General features: G+C 45.5%; 1 protein-coding gene across 1 annotated transcript in view; it reads right to left on the bottom strand.

Annotated features, from left to right (window-relative positions):
• Positions 1-12,467: 12,467 nt before the first annotated feature.
• Tshz1 (teashirt zinc finger homeobox 1) overlaps positions 12,468-22,920 on the bottom strand; it is a 79,844-nt gene continuing 69,391 nt past the window's right edge. The window contains exon 2 of the mRNA XM_008850674.3: positions 12,468-17,016. Within this exon, the coding sequence (XP_008848896.1) occupies positions 13,817-16,264 (2,448 nt within the window). The 5' untranslated portion in view covers positions 16,265-17,016 and the 3' untranslated portion in view covers positions 12,468-13,816. The remainder of the gene's footprint in view (positions 17,017-22,920) is intronic.

The raw sequence follows: 22,920 nt of genomic DNA, 5'->3' as shown, positions 1-22,920 counted from the left end.
GTAGCAGTGTAAAGCAAATGTAAGAAGTCAGCAAGAAAGACAAAGATAGAAAGAAGGGAGCTCTTCATTCCTTAACAAACAAGGAGCGATGTGAAGTCCAAAGTCACACTGATGCTGAGGAGCAAGGTGTTGCTGTCACCAGAAGTAGCTCTCTCAGCATCCGTCACTGGGTGTAACAGCAGTGTTATTTGGAGCATGAAGCTCACTTCACAGAGAACGGTACGCTTGTGTTAATCAAAAAATTAAAACTTCATGAAAATTTTATTTTACTAACTGACCTTGGTGATAGGCTGGCGATAGGCTGGCAGGGCCAAAAAAAAAATAAGCTAAATCAAAATAGGAGACAGGAAGCCAAAATTAGCAATGACTCCATTGAAAACATCCAACTACAGACAGTTTTTGAAGAGATGAGGCTGGGAAGATGGCTCAGTGGGTAAAAGTACTTGCCTCATAAACCTGATGACCAGAGTTCAAATCCCCAGAACCCAAATAAGAGCTAGATGCAGCAGCACAAGCATCTACAGTCCCAGCACACCCCCATGGGGAGACGAGATGCAAAGACAAGAGACCCTCCAGAAGTTCAGGGCCCAACTGTCCTGGCTTAGAAAGTGCCGAAGAGACCCTGCCTCAAACAAAGTGAAAAGGTGAGGACGGAGGACAGATACCTGAAGGTTGTTCTCTGACCTTCACACACCCATCACAGCACACATGCATCCCACATGCAGGAACAAACACACATGTACTCACACATAACACACACCTTTTAAAAAAAATACAAAAGAGATAAAATGGGAGTGATAAAAACATCCAATGCAATACCTTTCTGGAACATAAGCTGAATATCACCAAAACACCAAAAAAGAAGCAATCAAAGTAGTTCCAAACAGGACCCACCATGTCCATGATTCGCTGGCTAAAGTCCATCCAGCTCTATCATGGCAAGCATGCGTATAGGACCTTCCCTGCTGGGAGCCCACTCTGCTACCTACTAGAGACACCCTCTAAACTCAAGGGGGACTGTGGATTTCCCTATCCTTGGCCCAACCCAAGGAAGGAGCTCAGATTTGGGTCCGGGCCAGATATAACAACAAGGTTTCAGTGGGACTTTGGTGGATTGGAGCAGAATCTAGCTCCCCATTTATTTGGGGGGAAATCTGCCCTTGGAAAACTTCAGAACCCAACCCCTAGGAACCCAAGCAAGACTCCCACCGGGCTCCTGGCAAAGTGTGGAACTTTGCGGGGGATTCTGTGAAGGCCAATGAATCCTCTTGATCATCACACCTTATCTATCTCTCCTGCCCAGCTTGGTCACATTGCAATCCAAGTCAGGAAGCAGAGAGCAGGCACCAAATACAGACTGGCTATAAAGCCTTAAGACCCACCCCCAGCACCCCGCTTCCTCCAGCAAGGCTGCATCCACCTCCTAAAAGTTCCACCACCTTCCCAAAATGGGGCCACCAGCTGAGGAACAAGTGCTCACAAACTGAGCCCTTGGGGGACATTTCACATTCAAACCACAGCAGTTCCCAATGGGACTAAACATTGGCACCACATAGGCAGGGCACCACAACTCGTTTAAGAACAGGACCTGTGTTGCAGTGGGAGCTGACTGGCTTTCACTGATCTGTAAGAAGAAGGGTCATCCTGTGCTATTGCCTTCTGGTTTTTCAGGACCATCAGGAAGTCAAGGCTGATTTTGAAGGTGGAGGAGGTTAGGCCCCACTGCTGTTGGTTTTCCAAACCCACCATGGAGCAGCAAGTTACAGAGACACAAGGGACATCATGCACCCAGGGAGAGCTGTGATGCAGAATCTGAAGAAGATGGGACCTTTCTCTTTCTCAGTGCAGACATTAGATCGCCAGCTTGAAACTGCATGTGTGTGATCAGACTTGAGAGAAGGTGGAATGGCACAGTGTGAAATGATCTGATAGCACGAAAAATTGTTGTTAGAAGGTGTTGGCACTTGAAAAACAACACATCTCATTCCTGTTGGTGTCAGCCTGACTTCTCCCAGATAGTCGGTCTGCTTCTGTTTGGAATTAGAGCTGATAGTAAGTTCAACACCCACCCTGACACCCGGCCTCTCCTCACACACATTGAGAATTGAAACTCAGCAAGGGGTGTACTCTGCTGTATTTTTTCTTTCGCTTTTGATCTTATTTTTAATTGACAAATACTCATTGTATATATTTATGTGGTATGCTATGATGTTCTGACACATGTGTGTATTGTAGAGTGATCAAATTGGATTATTTAACATATCCATCACCTCTGTGTGTATGTATATAGGTGTGTGTGCATGTTCATATGTGTGTCAGTGCACATTTGTGTATGGGTATGCATGTGATTCCTCAGGTGTTCTCCACTTCATTTGTTGAGACAGAGTCTCACTGAGACCTGGAACTCACCAGTGCATGTGGTGCATGTGGAGGTGTGTGTGCATGTGATTCCTTGTGTGCTCTCCACTTCATTTGTTGAGACAGAGTCTCACTGAGACCTGGAACTCACCAATTAAACTCAGCTGGCTATCGAGGAAGCCCTGGGATCCTCTTGTTGCCACCCATCTAGCACAATGATTACAAGTGCAAGCCACCATGTCCATTTTTTTTATATGGGTGCTAGGGTTTGAACTCAGGTCCTCGTGCTTGAATGGCAAACACATTTACTGACTGAGCAACATCCCAGCCCTCCAGCACCTATTTTTTAAAATGCAGTAACACAGATGTAAATATAGATAGTGGGATACTCAGCTTTTTTTAAACTTCAAAAATATTCAAAGAGACTGTAGAGTGAATGTCCCTGGATCGAACTCGTGTGTGTGTGTGTGTGTGTGTGTGTGTGTGTGTGTGTGTGTGTGTATGTTTTTGATCAGCTTCCGTATTCTCATACAACAGTTCTCAATCAAACCCAGACCCTTTCGCCCATCCATACATCCCCCATCCCCTCACTGGACTCCATGGTAAATCCTACCCAGTCAAGCATTTGCACCCAGATGCTCTTCAGTGCAAATTTGTCCAGTGGAGGAGTCCTATATTAAACCTCATCCATTTAGAGCTCAGGGACCATTGAGGAAGAAGGAGCAAAAAGATTGTAAGGGCCAGGGTGCATGACCATAAGGAAACAAGAGTCTTACAGGCTCCTGGGAACTTGCTCATATGAACTTACAGCAATGGCGACAGCATGCACAAGACCCATGCAAACTCAATCAGACAAAAACTAGCATAGAACTGGGGAAATGGGCAGCAGGCCCCAACCTTAGCTGAGAAACTATTGGCAGCTGATCACTGATGGATGAGAGAGAGTTGGTCTTCTTTAGGAGAGTGACATGAGATAGACTGAACAGGCTTCAGTGGATGAACTCACACCAGGAGACAGCTGGGTGCACAAACTTGACTCAATAGGCTTTAACATGTAAGACAGAATGTACGAAATCCTGTGGGCAGGCTATGGGGAGGGGTGCAGATTGGGAGGTCTAAATATGATTGAAATGTATTATATGGAATCCACAATTAAAAATATACATTGAAAAACTTTATTCAGAGGATGTTAATTTTTATAAATATAATATTTATATTAATTCTTTGGGAATTTCATATATTTTATCATATCCACCCTCCCCTCCTCTCCCTAACTCCAAGATGTACCCCTACTCCCTACCCCTACAACTTTGCAACCTTTCTTTAATAGAACCAATTTTTGATGACTGTACACTCATGGGTGTGGCGCCTACAACTGGAACAGGGTTGACTTACCAGGGGCAATATCCTTAAAGAAAGCTGACTCTTCCTGCTCCAGAAGCCATCAACTGTCTATAGCTCCTCAGTTAGGGGTAGGAGCTCATGAGCCCTCTCCACTCTGCTAGAATGTTGACTGGTGACTGGTTTGATCTTGTGCAGGCAACCAGAGCTTCTGTGAGCTTCTGAGTGCAGCTGTCTGGCATGTCCAGAAGACACTGTTTCACTCTGGTCTTTCCAATCTGACTCTTGCAATCTTTCTACCCACTCTTCCTCAATGGTCCCTGAACCTTGGAGGGTGGTGATATAAATGTCCCATTTTGGGCTAAGAACTTCACTGGACTTATTCTCTGCATGTTGACCAATTGTAAGTTTCTTCATTAAGGAGTCTCCTCTGCACAAAGAAACTTATTACTCAGAGGAATTCTGTTACTTGTGAAAACATGGATCAAGTCCAAGAGCATTATGCTGAGCAAAATAAGCCAGGCACAGTGAGGCAAGTACTGCATGACGTCACTTACATAAATGTGGAGTCTAAAGGAGTTAAACTCATACAGTAGAAAGTAGAGTGTGGATGACCGAGGGAAGAAGATAGACACAATAGAAGAAACGCTGCTGTATACTTTTCACTTCATTTTCTTCTCTAAAATCAGAATAAAGCATCATATGAATGCACGCACATATAAACACACACACACATACACACATACACATACACGCATACTGGCAAGAGCTTGGAGTTGGTGTTCCTGATGTCCTCATGATTTAGGGACTTTAACAAGCCAATTCTGTTTGAATAAAGTTTAAAGAAAACAAATGACAATTGATGCAGCCCAAAGTTTAAAGTCTCTTGAGTCACTTCCCCCTCATTCCTCGTTTCTCTTTTGGAAGATCCTGTGGGGATTTTCATCGTTACTGTTGTGGGACTGGGAAGAGTAATGTCTCTCTCACAGATTGGCTGTGACATGTGTTCATATGTTCCTGATCATTGCTCTCAGCTCTCCAGCTATGACTGGTGGGTCTCTCCTTTTTAATTCCTCCCCTCTCCTGCCTTCCCCCCTTCCATTCTCAGCTACAGACCTCTCTCCACCTCTATTCCCATCTCAATCAACTAACATGATGATGCTGAGTGGCCTTTTTCGTCCATCTGCTCATCACATACAAGCTCTTCGGAGCTTACTGCTTCCTTGTCCTGGAATAAGTTTCAGCTATTCTAAGTTTTTCTTTTCATTTTAGCATGCTCAGAGAAAAGGCTGGAAAGGTGTACATGTGTGCACCCCTGCATGTATGCATGTGTGTTCAAAAGAGAGGGGGGCGGGAGGGAGAGAAATACAGAGTACCAGGAATTATCTATGCATAGAGAAATTAAAGAGAATATTTTCCAGAGCAGTTGAAGCCCATCTCCTGAACAATGACGACAGCTCCTCATTTTCGACAACAATAGAGGGCACGTAGGAGTCAGCTCATTAGAATATCTGCGGCTCTTTTCTGTTCTCTCTGCATTAAGCCCCCATAATGTCAGTTGTCACTTATTAATGACAATTAACTAGTAATCAGCAGTGAGACTCTTCGAGGTGGTCTTTGCCTGACAGGTGAAGAAAGAGAACATTGCGTAGTGCCACACAGTGACATGGAGCCTTCAAAGGGAGCACGGCATTTCCATAAATTATTTCAGAAAGAGTTTTCTTTTATACATTCTCTCTAAAGCTTAAGGATCTTTAACCCTAGACAGACCACACTCCAATTCCCTTTCACTGATGTTTTCTTTACCAACTGAAATACCCAAACCATCTACAACTGTCACGCCCGGGTCTCCTACCCACCAGACATCTTCCTTCCTCCTTTCAACTGCTTAATTTAGTTTCTGTCTACCTATTGTACGCCACTTTGGTCATGTCCACACACTTTGTTTTAGCATGCTTGGAGAAAAGCCTGGAAAGGTGTGCATGTGTGCACCCCTGCACGTGTGCATGTGTGTTCAAAAGAGAGGCGGTGGGAGGAAGAGAAATAGAGAGTGCTAGGAATTACCACTTTGGTCATGCCAAAAATCAAGCGTTATCTTGACCATGCTCACATGACATGCACAACCTCAATCATGCTCACAAACTGATCATAACCTTTTCCATGCCTAGCTGCTATGCATAATCTTGGTCACATCCACCCATGATGCATATGGCTCTACTTATTGCTTTCCACCAGCTACTTCCTTGAATAAGTGGTTTAATTACAACTTTATTCTCCAGTCCCCCTTCCCCCACTTAATGGCCATCCATCTGTTCTTTACTATTTCCCAATGCAGGTGGCAGAATGCCACTGTGACCTTTTAAGAATCACAACGGACATGGTGAGCCTCACCCCACAATGAAGCCTTCTCCAGTGTATCTGACTTGCCCCGGGCCTGCTTATTCTGCTCCCCAGACTCTCAGATGTCCTACTGTTTTCCACACTGACCCACAAAGCCAGTGTCCACCTTCCCGCCTCCAGGTTTGACCATGGGGACAGATGACACATGAACTTCATGGGCTCTAAGCTGACAGAACACACACACCTACTCTCCACAGCACCTTCCCCAGGTCCCTCTAGGATGCAGAAGTGCTTTCCTAATCCAAAGCACTCTAGATATCTTCGAAAAGAAAAGTCATTATTGCTCCATAATAAATACGTTTCTTTTGTCTTTGATGCATTAAGGCTTAGGAAAAGCCAACCATGGCCTTGAGAAGAGACACACAGAAATCTTCTAGTGGAGAAAATGAATGCAGCCGGGTCTACCTGCCAGAATTGTATCAAACAAGTGCATTGTCAATTTCACTCAGAAAAGAAAGAAAAAAAACAAGGTTCATGCATCTATTCATGTCTAAACCATGCAAGTAGATTATTCTCCTAGCATGGAAACCATTGGCAAAGGGGACTTCCACACCAGCGTGGAGACAGCCAACTTCCCCACCTGAGTAGGCTCTACTTTTCCAAAAGCAGCTCCTGGAAGCAGGTAAGTGGAACTCAAAAGTCTAAGTGCCTCCAAAAGGAGGAGGGATATTTTTATTGAAACATGTTTTCAGAAGAGTGAGACTCGGTCATCTGAAAAAAGCAATTTTGTAACACTTTCCACAAATCTATTCTTTTCCTCTGAGCATCTAGAGTGGGGAACTGTGCCCCTGTGCCAGCCTTGTTTTCTTGGAAGGATTTTGTTAGGGGGGTATTGCAATGCTTCCATGACAACAAATAAGATGTCACATATTGCCATGTTCCAACTATCTACCCAGAACTCAAGAGGAATATTCATGATATTTAAGAAAGTGATCACCCTGCAAAAACTGCCATTTTAAATTTCCTTATTGTTTTTTTTTTTTAATTTCTCAACCCTCCGTAGTGTGAACACAGTCTCTTTCCTTCTGGTTTCTGCTTACAAATTATTTTAGATTTTAATGCCACTGGTTTCTACTAATTGATAAGGGAATGGCAGAAAAGGGATTGTATCCCAACCAATATGCCAAGAGGCTTTTGAGAGGTGGTCATTTGTCATAGCAGCCCAGGCACAAAGGCCCATGGTCTTGCTGGAGTACTTCCCAGAATTCTGCAGATTCACAATAACTTGTGAATTCCACAGCTCTCACAGAGCAGGGAAAGGAACATCCAAGAAAACAATCCACTGTTTTGAAAGTGGAAGCTAGATCTTACTAAGTTATAAAGAAAGGTTTTACAAATGAGATGCAGAGATTTGGGGCACTAGTCTCTCTTAAAGTGAACAAACCAGAACATAACTAAGCATTTTGCTACTTATAATTTTAATGGTATTTAAGAGTCAAAGTTTGATGCATATACATGCATATTTGCATGATACAAATCAGGTACAGCATTATGGGGCATAGCACAGAAAGCTCTGCCTTACAGGGCTTGAAAGATGGCTCAGTTGGTAAAGTGCTTGCCATGCAAGCATGAAAACTTAAGTTCCGGTGCCCAGTACCCAAAGTGGCACCCAACTGTTATTCCAGTGCTATGGGGTAGAGGTGATGCCCGGAGCTCATTGGCTAGCTAGCTTGGCAGAACTAATAAGTTCCCAGTTCAGTGAGAGACCCTGTCTCCAAAAAATAGGTGGAGAGTAACAGAGGAAAACACCTGACATTGACCTTTGGCCTCCACGAGGGTATACATACATATGTATGCATACACACATACACACACACACACACACACACAAACCCATACACGCACAAACACATACATACACAAATATGGTTCATTATGTCATTTAAAAGTTCCCCAGTCCTTAGTTTTCTTATGATAATAGCAGAAGTTACAAACTATGTATTTTGGTGTTCTATAAACAGAAAGGGAAATTCTTCTAGTCAGTGAAAACTAGAAAAATCACTTTGAAAAAGATGCATTAAAATGTATTAAAAAGAGAAAATTTACTGACGGGAGAAAAGTGTTTTAATCTTGGGACTGATTAGTGCTTTGTAACAGCCCCTGGGAAATCCAGCCAAGAATGAGTCGGCTGGAAAAACTTGATTGATGGTTCCACTTATGCAGAACGCGGGTCTCCTTGTTATATATGTATTTTTGAAACTGGTGTTCCCAATATAACTGTCCCCAGTCCCTTAGACAAACAGACTTTTTAGTCAAGCAAGCACTCAAAGAAAAATGTCCGTGAAATGGTGGCTTTGTTTAGAATGCTTCAGACTTCTATACTGTCCAAGTTCATCTGTAAGCCATGCACTCTCTTAACCAGAAACCCAGTTTTTTAAACTTCTATTTAAATATGATGTATTCCATGCACCAAATACTTAAATCAAATGTCAAATATGTGAGCCCACTTCTTACATTCCCCATTCCAAGTAAAAGACCTGAGACCCGAGACCCTCCATCCTTTAGTATAGTCAAGCTGGAATGACTGGCTGGGGCAGGTGAGCATCTAAACAGTCATTAGCAGAAACACCTCTTACTCTTTGTAGAGCAGTGACACTGCTTATGCTTGAGAATGTCCTCATTGCAACTGGGTGATGAACCTTCCATGTCAGCCTCACCTTGACACTTAGCTTCTCACTTGTCTATCAGAAACCTGGGTCACAGAAGTTAGGTTCTCAACAGTACCGTGAACTTCAGCTCTAGAACCAACTCAGCTGTGGGAGACAGGGATAACAGACTTTTGCAGGGGGCTCTCTTGTCTGATAATGCTCAGTGTGCATTTTGTTGGCAAAACAGAAAACAAAAGATACTGGCACTAAAATATTATCAGTGGTTGTGTCTAGAGGGAAACTGATTTTTAGCTCCCTTTTGTTGTTGTCAAAGTTTTCTTTGATGATTGTACATTACTTTGATCCACTACAACAAAAGTTATGCAAAAGTTAAGTTCTCTTCAAAAGAGCTTATACTCTTTGGTACCTCTTAAGCACACAGTTCAATAATTAGATTTCAATAGAATCTCCTTTCTTCCAAGAAACTATAACAATAAATAACAAAAATGATTACAGTTCAGGAAATCAAGCAGATTTGTGGGTACTGGTTTTTGAAAAACTGGAACTGGTTTAGACATGCATTTCACTAATATGAAGAGCTTTTTAAAGATTACCAACTGTAGAAATAGAGACTAATTTTGTGTGTTCATGTGTGTGTTGTTGCATGTGTGTATGTGTGCAATGGTGGGTATCATCCTGACAGTGTCATCCCCCTCCTTTAGATATAGTTTCTCATTGGCCTGGAGTTCACCAATTAGGCAAGGCTGGTTGGGCAGTGGGCCCCAGGGATCCACCTGTTTTTGCCTTCCTGGTGTAGGGCTCACGGGGGCATGACCACCACCACCGGCATTTTTTCCTGGGTTCTTGAGATGGATAACTCACATCTTCCTGCTTGTACAGCAAGCACTTTGCCCACTGAGCCATCTTCCCTGCTGCAAGACACAAGTCTTAAAGCTTTTAATCATTCCTTTTTCTGTACACTGCCTAAAAGTTGGTATCTCTTACATAAACTATTGTCTATCATTATTTCATTGACTTTATCCCACTTTAAATACTGACTAAATACAGCAGCCCACATTCAGAGAAATAGCTCAAGCTTTTAAAATCCCACATATAAAAGGGGGGAAAGGTGTTTGATTAGTTAAACCCAAGGCTCAAGCTGCAGATAAAATGTAAACTATGATTATTTGTGTGTGTGTGTGTGTGCGTGCGCGCGTGCGCGTGCACAATGCCAGCCTGATCCAGCAAGAATGTTAGACTAAGGGAACAGTCTGTCTTCTTTCCCAACTCCTTTCACACCCCAGGGGTATGGTAGCCTGCTTTCTCAGCCACTCAGGGTCCACTGCTCCAGGGTTGAGGGAGGACTCAGGAGAAGCAGGGAGGACCTCTGGGCACACAGAAGCCTGTGTGCTGGAAACAAAGGATAATGGATGTCTTCCCTAACCCAGCCGAAGGAAGCAGAGACAAGTGAGCTTTCAAATTGTGGGCATTTGATTTGCTCCTCCGATTACACTCTTCCTATGTGTGCACACACACTCAAGTATTTATGGGTACATGTGTGCACATGTGTGTGAAGGCCAGAAGACAATCTCAGGTGTCACTTTTCAGGTTCCATACACCTTTCTGAGAGTATCTCTCATTGACCTAGAACTCACCAAGTAGGCAGGCTGGCCAGTGAACCCCAGGATTTACCTGTTTATGTTCATCTTGTACTGTGATCACAAGTGTGCACCAACATGCCTGGCCTTTTTTGTTGTTAACTTGTGTTCTGGGGATCCAACTCTGGACCTCAGGCTTACACATTAAGCACTATCAGCTGAAATATCTCCCCATCCCTTAATTTCCCTATTTCTATGTACCAAAGTTGAGTTTCCACATCACTAGTTACCTGCCCATTATAAACTTAAAACCAACATTTTGACTTATTTTTTCAGACCCTGCAGAAGATAGAACCGTTGAAGCTCATGACCTACTGCAGCCAGTTGGAGGTCGCTGGAAGGATGCCGGGTCATCTGCTTGCCAGGGCTGCTCTTGTCACTGCCTACCAACCCAGGCCAAACTCCGGTGCTCCATTTTCCAGGGCTGTCCTTTAGCCATCATCCTGTAGAAAACTCCCTGGCCACTTGCAGGGACCAAATCAGAGATCCTCACCTGGGGCCCACCCTTGGATGATGAAGAACACAGGCACTGCAGCAAGTGCTTTTAGGCTCAAAGCCCAACTTCTATTCATCACAAGCCACATGACAATGGACAAGTGTATGCCCCCCACCATCCCCACTGTGCTTGGGCTTCAAACCTACAAACTGGGCTGCATTCATGGACCTGTGAGGAAGGAATGAGTTCAAGTGTGCAGAGCACTCAGGGAAGCACCTGGTGATGTAGAAGCTCTTGGCAATGTTAACCGAGACCCCAGTCTTCACAGTGTTAAGATAACCTATGTTCCTGCTCACCGATTGAGGAACTGGAATGATGACAACATGCCAGTGTGGTGAGGAACTACAAAGAAATAACATTAAGAAAGGAACTGTGGCATTCTGTATCTGTCCCTCAGTGCTCAGAACTCAAGTTGCGAGGGGCCTTGACATCGGGACTATCCCCAGCAAGCCCTTACTAGAGCTCTCACTGCCTACTTCACCTGCAGCTTCACAGCTCTTACCATAAGGGTGAAATATCTGCAGGTCTGTAGTTTAAAAAGAAAAATCCAACATGTAAGCACAGCTATCCAAAGACCCTAGGTCGCCACCATAGGCCTAATTGCTAGTTCTCTCTGCCACCCCTTGAGCCCAGAGTACATAATCACCCAGTAATTGAACTGAAACGTCTAAATGGCTGAAGCTCCTAAAGGACACAGCTATTTACCAATGAAAGAAATCAGAAACACTCAGCAAGCCTCCCTGTGCTCCACTGCATTAGCAAAAGCCTGTGCAAACATGACTGGCCAGGCCCTGCACCACTTCCTCCCACCATTAACAGAAGCAGTGGGGTCCTCACCTCACCTCACCTCACGGAGAAAGCCAGGGAGTCAGTGAACCATCACCACTGCTCAGGCGCTTCTGAACAGTGTAAGTTCTAACCTTTCTTGGGATAGAGAAGATAAAATAAAATTTCCCATCTGTGTTATCAAGTGCTTTGATGAAAGTGACCAGAGGGCCTCAGTATCCCCAATTCCCTAATCATGGACTGAGACAAGAAGTTTGGGAATTCAGGAGCTGGGTCCTGACTCCTACAAGCCCTGTGCCTGGACTTCTTGGTGGAGCCCTCAGCATGCCAGAAGAAACTGCCAAAGTAAGACTCGGCTCAAGCACTGAATGGAAAAACAACCAGATGGCAATAAACAAAAAAGGACAGTTGTAAAAGCTCGCGAAACAGGTTTTCTTTTTTTTCAGAAATACAGAACTAATTCCAAGATTCCTGGGGTCTGAACTGCTAGAGTGGGGCCTAACCTGCCATGTGGCATAAAGTCCTCCAATATACACAAAGGCCAATCACAATTGTGAATAGCGCAAAAGGAGGCTCTGAAAAGAAGCAACGTAGCCCGTCCAGGTGCCAAACAGCCAAGGCCGAAGAACTAAACTCCAAAAATCCTTGACACCAGTGGAAGTAAAACTTTTAATTACCGATTTTACATGCAATGCTTCTTATCTGAATGAAGCATGTCAGCACACAAATCACGGAATGATGAGTCTGAACAGAATTTTTGTTGGTTGATTGCATAAGCAATACCTCTTGTGGTTGAAATAACATCTCAAAGGGAAAATAATGATGACATGACAATCTGTGTAAATCAAGAACTGCGTGTGGGTTTATTTTACATTTGAGAAAACAGTGGATTTAATTGTGTGAACCAAAATGTACTGTACAATATTAATGACGGGACATCAAAATGTATAATTAATAGTGCATTGCTTGCTCTGTTTTTATTTATTTATTTTTGTCTGATAGTTCCTCTGAGTACATGCATCTGAGAAGATGCAGGTGCCAGTAAATTTCTCTATTTAAATCAAGCTGCAGGAACTAAATTTTATCCAAAAATCGTGGTTTTACATTATATACACAGAATTTAATATAAAATGACAATATAAAAAGTTAAAAGAGAAAGCATACAGCCAGAAGGTACAAAGAAAGTTGAATAGATTAAAATGATATGGTATGTAACATACAGGCGTGTTGAAGCTGACACTGGCAATTTACAAGGAAAAGATCCAACATTTGCCCCATTTTTTTTTGATTTTTTCTGTATTTTTTTCTCATTTATCAATGCATCACGCTATAGAAAGGTCAGCTGATACCAAAGCTTACATTTGTAAATAACTATAAACCGCAATATTTTACAGGAAAAAAAGAAATAGCATTTTTACACATTTTTAAATAATAAGCTTGCATACTTTTTTGCCAAAAGTGGCATTTTTCAGCATCCAGGGGGTTTGGGCATAGTGGCAACTGGGGTATTTGTTGTTTTTGTTTTGCTTGCTGTTTGTTTCAAACACGTAAAGTTGTGGCTTCCTAACCCCATGAGTCCTAGACAGCTTTCTGTCTCCAACCGCTGCATGCATGGCTCCTCACAAACCAGTCCTGCATATAAAAGCTCATTTTTTAATTATTAAATAAGTTTTGTGTCTGACACAGCTTTTGATCTGAATGAAATGCCTTTAAGCGCCTTTTTTTCCTTTTTTCTTTCTTTCTTTTTTTAAAATTTTTGAGTGAAAGGCACAGAGATAAAGTCCTTAAAGGGTTAAACTTGACACTACCAGATCCTGTGACCTTTATTGTCATAGCAAGTTCACAATTTTAGGATGTCTCTTTATCATTGCTATTTGTGTCTTTCTTTACTGCTAAATAATGTCTCCGAGTAGTGTGCCCCACTATTTCCTACAAAAGATAGCTTAACATCAAGAACAGATGCCGAAAATAAAGGTCAGACTTTGACTCACGGAAAAAAGAAAAATAACATGCACAGATCAGACAAAGAGCATATAAATATAACTACAAAATATGTGTAAGAAAAACGAAGTCCAGATAGGCAGTTCAGCAACAAAGGAAAGACTGATTTCAGCGGCTCAGGCCAGGCCTAGTGCAGGGCGACGACGACGTCTAGTGCAATGTTCCGCAGTCACTTGCATACCTGGACGCTATTGCTTCTCCAGCTCGGTCACATAGATCAGGTGGTCCTCTGGCGACTTTCCATGCGTCTTACTAAGGTGCAGTTTCACTGCGTGCTTGCTAGCAAAAGTCCGGTTGCAGAGCTTGCACTGGAATGTGGAGCCCAGGTCTTCCTCGGCTGCCCCCAGCGGGCCCAGAGTCTTGTTGACAAGGACTTTGGAGACGCTCTGCTGCTCTTGAATCTGACTGAGTGGCAGCTTGGAGAGGTCCTTCAAGCTGAAGCCCAGGTGCGTCTCCAGGTGGCTGATGTATGTGGAAGCAGTTCTGAACTGAGAGGCACAATCGTTGCAAAAGAAAACAGGATGCCCTGTGTCAAGGTTCTTAAGGAACTTCGTTCCCCCTGTCCTCCGAAGCTGATACTTCACATTGGCCAGCCAGTGGCTGATGGTGGTCATGGAAAGGCCTGTGAATTTGGAGATGTGGACCCGCTCCTGAGGGCCCAGGTCTGACATGATGTACTTGCCCTCTGCTGTCTCCCTCAGGCTTGAGGCAAATTGGGCCTGGAGGATGAGTAAGTGCTGTGGGTTCCAGTTGGATTGGCGCCCCTTCCTTTTGTGGACAGGTGACAGCTCATCTAGCGCCTCCTCAAAGCTGCTGCCATCTGCATCTGACTTCTCTGACACTGTGGAGGGTGTAGAGGACTTGGGGGTCAAACGGCCCGTGAGGTTTTTTACCATGTCGGAGATATCCATGAGGGCGCTCTCTCGCAGAGGCGAGGACACAGCATCAGCCACGCCAGAGACCAGGGGTTTGTTCTTGGACTTGGTCAGGTCAATGGGCTGGTCACTATTCTCATAGTAGTAGCGATCAATGGCATCAGCCTGCTTGGCAGGGGTGGTGGGGTAGACAGGCTTATCCAGCATGCTGTTGCTGATTTTGTAGAGCATTGCCAGTGGGTCTAGAGAGGGGCTCACAGGCTTGGACACCTTTCCCAGGTGGGTGTTCATGATGGACTGCAAAGCACTCAGTGGGTTGATGAAGGAAGGTTCTGGTGAGTGATCAGTGATGATACCCAGGTTACTGCAGCCATTGGTGACCTTGGCTTTGAGAGGCTCTGTACCATTTGGTGTGTGAGCATCTAATGGACCCTCCTTTTTGGCTTTTCCAGTTTCCACATCTGGGCCCTTCTTCTGTTGCCTGCTGCCAGTTTCCTCTGACTTAGGAAAATCTTTGTTCTCCTTTGCCACAGGGGAGGTGGCCTTGACAGGAGAGCTTTTCTCCTTTTCAGCAGGCCTCTCCTCCTTCTTGATGCTGACCTTGCCCGTGACCTTCTCCACCAACTCCTCCATGGCAGACACGTTGCTCTTATGGGGTGGAGGTGTAAGGCTCCCTGGGGAGTGTAGGAGGGCATTGTGCTCTGTGGAAGACAGTGACTTCACACTGCTGGCGTAAGACGGCTGGACTTGCACACTCTGTACGGTCGCCTGCAGTGGTTTCACTGTGCCCGGCAGCTGATAGGCCGCATGAATGCTGGGGTAGCCGCCCCATGAGGGGGCACCATTCTGGGCTTTGCTGATGGCTGTGGACACGGTGTTCTCAAGGGACTTCAGGATATCCACGCCTCCCTTGGGACTCTCGTCCAGGTCCTCCTCACGCAAGTACTGATAGAGGGCTGTGGGCTCAAACTTCTCAGTGGTGTCCTCATTCTCCTCTTTGATTTTCCTCTCTGTGTCCCCGGCAACTGGGGGAGCCTTCTCCTTCTCCGGCTCTTTCTTTTCTTCTGAGGCTGCAGAGCCTGCCGGGGAGTCAGGCTGTTTCTTGATGCTGGAGGCAGGCAGCCGGGTATGAGTGGTGGGGGGCAAGGGGATGGACTGAATCTTCTCTTCCACCACAGGGTCCAGCACCAGCTGTTTTCCTTTCTTGGAGGCAGATGTCGTCACCTTTAAGAAATGGCCAGTGACCATCATGTGGGCTGTGAGCTGCTGCAAGGTATCATGGGAACTGCCACATTCCATGCACTTGAGAATCTGGGCTTTGCGGGCCTCAAACTGCCATGTGTAACTAGCACCGTTCTGGTAGCCATAGCGGTTATTGGGTGTAACGTACGGGTTAGCTGTTTTCTGGTCCTTAGCCGACTCGCTCAGTGCAACCTCAGCAGCCATGCCTGTGGGCTCTGGGGAGCAAGGGGACACCAGGTCCTGAAGTGCTCGCTTCTTGGTGGAAGGGACCAGTTTGGTGATGGCTGGCACAGGCTCCTTCAGAGGCACTTTCTGGTAATGCTTTGTTTTGATCATGTGGACACTGAGGTCTTGCAAGGACTCAAAGGAATGTCCACAGTACATGCACTTCAGCACCTTCTGTGCATCTTCTTTCCCCTCCATCTCCATCAGGGAGCGTTTCCTGGGCTTGGACCACCGCTTGGTCTTCTCAGAGTCCTTGTCCCTGTTGTCATCGCGGTAGTGACCCGTCTCATTCATGTGCACTGTCAGTTCTACTAGCGTGTCATAGGCTGCACTGCAGTCTTTGCACCTGAACTTGCTGGCACCTGTGAACACAGAGCCATACAGCTTGTTGTTCTGTCGGTAGAGCTGCACGGTGCTGAACAGGCTGGGCTCGGGCAGTAAGCCATATGATGAAGTCTGCTGCAATGTCTTGGCCAGGGCAGCCTGGTGCCAGTCGTACCCTGAGCCGTTACTGTTACTGGTGGTGCTACTGTGGCTGGTGCTGGTGCTGCAGCTGGTAATGGCCGTGGTGGCTGTGGTACTGGAGGTGCTGGCGGTACTCGTGGGGGGCGTGGGGGTAGGCGTGGAGCTTTCCTTCTGGCCAGCATCACTGTTGCTGGTGGCTGAACTAGACTTCTTTAAATCCAAAGCTAAGCTAGACCAGCAGGACTCTGAGAACAAGTTTGCATACACAGCTTTGATTTGTGCCAAGCTGTCCTGGGGGTACGAGATGTTGTCTGGACACTGTGGCTCCTCCTTCTCTTCTCTGGAGGAGGAGCTTTTGAAATGGCCCAGCTGGTCGCTGCTCTCGCTGAAAGGTGACCCATAACCAGCGTCCTGATTGGTAGCAGTGCTGACTGGGGAGTTCTGATAGCTCTGGGCCTCTTTGATCTCTGTCTCTTCATTGCACACAAATTCGCTCTCCTGGATGTCCAAAGACAGCCCACCATCCTCCACGTGTTCTTCATCTATCTCAGCTGCCTTCAGTTCTTCCTCGGGAACATAAGCTAGGAGAGAAAAATTAAAGCGCAGTTAGAAGGAGTAAATCATCTTCAAGGACACAGCCTCCCCAGCAGTTAGGTGATCTTTAAAAAGATGTTTTTCAGCCAGGCTCCCAGGCTACAAGGCCACCCCAACTCCATGCATCTGCCCACTGGGCTATAGCAAGGCTAGAGTAAGGCTTTGCAGAGACCATCCCCCACCAAGTAAAGGCCTAAGGCAGCAACCTGAAACTCAACACATGGGCTGGGTCCTTCCTCACTTCCTCCCTTCCTTCCTTCCCTTTCTCCCTCCCTCTCTCCTTCTCTTCTTCCCTTCCTTCCACAAAGAGTCTCATGTAGCCCAGGCCAGCCTCCAGCTCCTGGTCCTCCTGCCTCCACCTCCCAGATGCTAAGATTATAGGCATGCACCACCAAATTTAGCATCGCTTTCTCAAAGACATCAGTTTGGTTAAGGGAGCCAGACAGTCAGGCAAGGAATCCCACCACATGCCCTGGGGACTCCTCCTACAGGCTGCTCCTCAAGACCCCTGTGAGTTCTACTGGCAAATACACTGAAATACCCATCAGGAGGAACTCAGCTTTCTTTTTAGAGCAATGTATTTCACAGATAATATTATATAGTTTCCAGAAATAAAATACTCCTTTGTGGCAAGAAATAAAAATACTCTATAGCTTCCACAAAAATGAATACGTAACAAACCACCAGACGGCTGCCTGGAGAGAGGAGAGTGCCACCTATAAGGGACCAAGGGCCACTGCTACACAGCTACACACAAAGCCACATCACACACCACAGCCAAAGGAGGAAGTAAGGCAAATGTCCATCATGCAGACAGATGTGGTCACCCAACGCCCCAGAACATCCAGTCCTAGAAGAAAAGGCACTGAGCAGTGATTGCAATGACATGGGTGGACTTCAAGGACCTGCATGAAGTGAAATGGGCCAGTCACGAAGGAAGGACAGTTATTGTCTTGTTCGCATTATACAAGGTCTGTACAGAAGTCAAGTTCACAGACATAGAGAATGGTGGGTGGCAGGTCCTAAGGGCCTGGAGAAGTGGGAAGACATGTCTCCCAGATAGAATTTCAGTTTTGCAAGATGAGAAAATTCTGGAGCTGGGAGGTGAGGACAGAAGCCAGCAATGACAATGTTCTGGGTGCCAATGAACTGAACCTTTAAAAATGGCTACAATAGACTTTTTATAAGATAAAAACTTCATCATAATAATCTTTTAATTATAAAAAGCAACAGTGTACCCTCCAATGCCCTACAGGCCTATGGATTTGTGGCAGGAACACAGACTGAAGGGCATATACAGTGCCAAGCAAAACCTTGATTTTAACTTCAGGTCATTTTGAACACTGTAATAAGTGACATATCTTGCTACTGACATATTTTTACCAACCCCTAAACTTATATAATGTGCTTTTTCTCTCTCTTCCCGCCTCCTCCCCATCCCCCTCTCTGACAGAAAAACTAGGTGACCTAGTGTTTCATGAAAAAGTAGGAGATTCCAGGTTGAGGTACTCTACAGCAAGTTCCTATTAAAATGCACTGATGTGACCTGAGAGGGGTGTCTCATTAAACATGATCATTCATTATCACATTATCAGAGCCAGATCCTAAGGGAGCATGGCAAAGAGCACAAGCATTTCAGAGAGGAGTGACAGGAGGGACAGAGAAAAGCTCTATGCTCCAAGGAAAGGTGCCAGGGGTGGATGGGAACACCAAGAGACCTCTATACCTGCAGATGATAGGCTTCAGGTTCCAGGACAACAGGCACTCATAGTACATGAATGGCCACCCCTGCACATATAAGTCCACACATGGAAATGTATGCACAATCACACGGTATGTGTAAGTCCACACATGATCATCCTATATGTTATGAGCATGCACATGACAGCACACACACAGTCACCCCATATGTACAAGCACATGCACAACAGCACATGCACTATTACTCCTGGAGACAAGAACATGGCACATGTGTGGTCACCCCTATTCATACTTGGCAATACATGCAGTCACCCATATGTGCAAGCATATATACATATATGCATGATCACCCTGTTATGTACAAGCCCATGTATGTTTACCCCATATGTATGAGCATGCATATGACAGCACATGCGTAATCACCCTGTATGTGTGAGAACACACACAACAGCACAGATATGGTAACCTCATTCTCAGGAGCACACACAGTGAGAGACCACTGGATTTACGACAAGACCTCTGAGCTGAGGCTCTGCAACATGCTGCTTCTCCTCTGTGGGAAATCCCAGAGCAGCCTGAGCACACACACCCCCTGCTTCACAGCAGAGCGGAACAGCAGTCCACTAACAAATCAGGAATTGTCATTCTGCTAATGCTGCACAGCTAGAGTGAGAAACAAGCAACAGTGCAAGACCTCAGCTGTTAGCTATGGGCATCAACATCTGGGTAGTAGTCCAGATGACTCTAGAGCCCTCTTAGAAAGTGGACCGCTCACAGCATTCCAAGACAATCACTAAATTCACATGCATTTTCATTTTGCTCACAAGAGCCAAAAGTTTAAGATGTCCGGTTCTAGGACATCCCATCAGGACCACTGATCAGGCTATACTGGTTGGGTGGTTGGGGACAGGCCACCTCCTCTGAAGATGCTAGTGAAGACACTTGAGCTTCCCACAGATGGACAGTGGCAAGTCCCATGGACACTAGAAGGACTCTGAGCCTGCATTATCTTGGGGGGCAGCAGACCTCAGGCAGGCATAAGGGCTGGACCTACTATCAGCACCTGCCTCATGGACTAAGCATATTCAACCCCCCTGAAAGGAAGCTCCATGCCTCACAATGAATTTTAAAGGAAACATTCATTTGGCTAGCTTACCTCCACCAAGGGACCTATTGCTTGCCTCATACACATACTTGTGACAGTTTAGTCCGTAGATGAGGCACAGCCAGAGGTTAGCAGCAACAATGATATAATAGAGCAACTGCAGGTGAAATACAGCAAGGGTGGCTGAATACATGCACTGTGACAACATATCAGCTGCCTAGTAACAGACAGCTGCCAAGTTACTAGCGGGAGGGTTGTGTACACCACACGGATTCTCTAGACAATGGGATGGTCCACACCCTAGGTGAGAGAGAGCAGGAAGGAGGGTGTGAGGTCCTACCATTCTGCCCAGAACAACATGCAACTTAACTTGTAAATTGTTTATTCCTAGAATTCTCCATTAAATATTTTCAGACTATGGTTGAACAAAAGTAACCAAACTCATGGAAAATGAAGTTATGGATAAGGGTGGAGTACTGTAAATAGCTTCATATTTGTCAGCTTGGGCTACCACAGTCTGGTGGCTTCACCAACAGAAATTTACTTCCTACAGTTCTGCAGGTTGGAAGTCCAAGACCCAGGTCCCACAGGACCTGATTCTGGCACAGCCTTTCTTCACAGCCTACAGGCAGTCACTAGGCCCTCATAGCCCTGTGCACTGTGTGTGTGGAAATGGATCCCTCTCTTCTTTTTCTTAGAAGGTAAGCTCTAATGGAGTTCATTCCTACCCTACTGCTGTTTTAATCTTTAATTACATTCAAAGGCCCATCTCTGTATGTAGTTACTTTGGAAGTTAGTTAGGGCTTTAGTGTGTAAGTCTGTGGGACACAGTTGGTTCCTCAGTTAGAAATGGGAACGTTAATGCACTGTGGTATTTGTTCAGCACTGGCCAAGTCTTACCCTCTTCATGTGAGACAGGGTAATGGGCAGGGGCAGTGCCTCAGGCCTGGAATGTAGGTATCTCATGTCTGTAGTCTTTCCCCATACCACCCTACCCTTTTGCTCCCTTCCTTATCCCAGCAAAAGTAAAGTCATAGGGACCATACCCCATTCCTACCATTCCTCCTCCCAAGACCTGGCCTGCACTTCAAGGCTCCTAGACTGAGCTAATATGTCTATCAATCTCACAATGCCAGCATAGCAAACAGTGGTATGGTGACGTGGGGTAGAACCATACAGAACAGGAGCCCCAACCCCAGAGGCCATCTCTAGCCTCCACTCCTCCACCTGATGCCCATTTCTACTGTTTGCTCTTTGGAGGGTGGATGTGGAAGAGAGTCCATATCCCAAGGGAGAATAATGCAGAGGAAGTCTGTCAATTGAGGTGAGCAGTTTCAGAAAGGAGGGGAGCTCCAGAGTAAACCAAGGTGCAGGCAGGGTCCTTGGCAGTCAGGTGTCTCTCTGTCCCACTTAGCTTACCTACTTTGTAGACACCCATGTCTAGAAGTGGCTTCTGTTGCTTCTGCCCTGGCTGTACTCTTGGGAGTGGCTAACATCTACAGATATCAGTGCTGACATCTCTTTCCATCCTTGCTGGCTCTGTGTGACCTAAGTCTGTCCCACTGCAGCCTAGATAATTGGCCCCAATTTCATTCCCAAGAGCCTAGGCAGGCCTATGACCACTAGACCCTCCATATCCCCTACACTTATTGAACACTAGGATGGAGCTTCTCCTAACCTTTAGAGAATGCCTGTGAAGGCCAGGTTTGTGCTGCCTGCAAGGTGTTTGTAGAACCCCCTTGATAGGCACAGATAAGGGCTCCAGCTGTACAACACAAATGTGCTGTGACACAGTGCCTACTCCATGCCTGATGCCACACTCCAGCTGATACCACATCAGTTGTGCACTAATGCTATTTCCTTCTGTGATTCCTGGCATACTTGCTCCTCCCTCGAAATGCCTTCATTCAAATCACTCCAGGCAAGGTGCCCAGGCCATCAAGGCCACACCACCCTGATGCTAGAGGCACTGTGTGGACACCCCTACCTGCTAAAAGTTCTCTCCCTCTCTCCCTGGGGGCCCAGATGCTGTCTTCATTACACCTCTAAATCCCACACAGGATTCACTTGTCCCTGTAAGCTGAGTGTTTACCTGTCTCAGTCCCATGTTGCCTCTAGATTGAACATTTTCTCCTCTGCCTCCATGAACCCACCCAGCCCTTCAAAGTATGTTTCACTAAAATGCCCATTTTTTCAGATAAGTAAACTGAAGCTCAGAGAAACCAATCTATTTCTCTCAAATTACACAGAAAATAAATAGCAGAAACATGATTTAAATTCAGGTCCCCTGCCCCTCTGTCCTAACACCATCCCCTTTACACCAACAGCACAGCCTCCAAGTCTACAGTCATAACATCCTCAACATGCCAGGTCTTTTTGTCTTTAGCACCAAATACCAGGGGGACAGGAAGCAACGATGAGCAAGAGGCCTAGGTGGCTCTGAAATAAGGACTTGGAAGGCCGTGATGCACCAGACTCGAAGTTATAAATAAAGAGTATCTCAAATACCAAAGAGCAACAGGAGAGAGATTTTAAATTTGGTATCTTTTAATCCAATAATTTTATTCTTGGGTGGGTAAGCTAAGAAGACATAAAATGAAGAAAAGATTTCATGCTGGGCTCAGCTAAAGCTACATAGTGACACCTTGTCTCAAACATGCGCACGCACACACACATATGCTATGTGACATAGAAAAAGTTGAAGACTACAAAGGCAGAAGGCAACGTTGTGTGGACAGCATGATGGGCAAACTTTTCAGAGAATGTCAGTGCTAGGTTCCTCAAGCTAAAAGATACATGGGCTATTTCTTTTTTATGAAATGGCTCCTGATAAAAATTGGTATTTCAAAAACCTTCTCCAAAGTTTCCAGTTTAACACTACACACTATTTCTTGAGTCAACTATCTAGATGCAACCTTCCCTGAGCATCCAATGAGCGTGACCATCAACAGGTTCTAGGAGCACAGAGAAAGACTTGTTCCTGCTACATAGGAACATTGAGACTCTTACTTTTCTTTACTGTCTAACAGTCAAACAGGGCCACAGGTGGTACAAGATTCACAGCATCCACGGTTCTGGCCTGGGC

This window comes from Nannospalax galili, unplaced genomic scaffold (assembly GCF_000622305.1).
Source record: "Nannospalax galili isolate Female #2095 unplaced genomic scaffold, S.galili_v1.0 scaffold243, whole genome shotgun sequence".
In the NCBI taxonomy this organism is placed as follows: Eukaryota; Metazoa; Chordata; class Mammalia; order Rodentia; family Spalacidae; genus Nannospalax; species Nannospalax galili.
The sequence above is the reverse complement of the archived record's forward strand: the minus strand, read 5'-3'. Positions and strand labels throughout refer to the sequence as shown.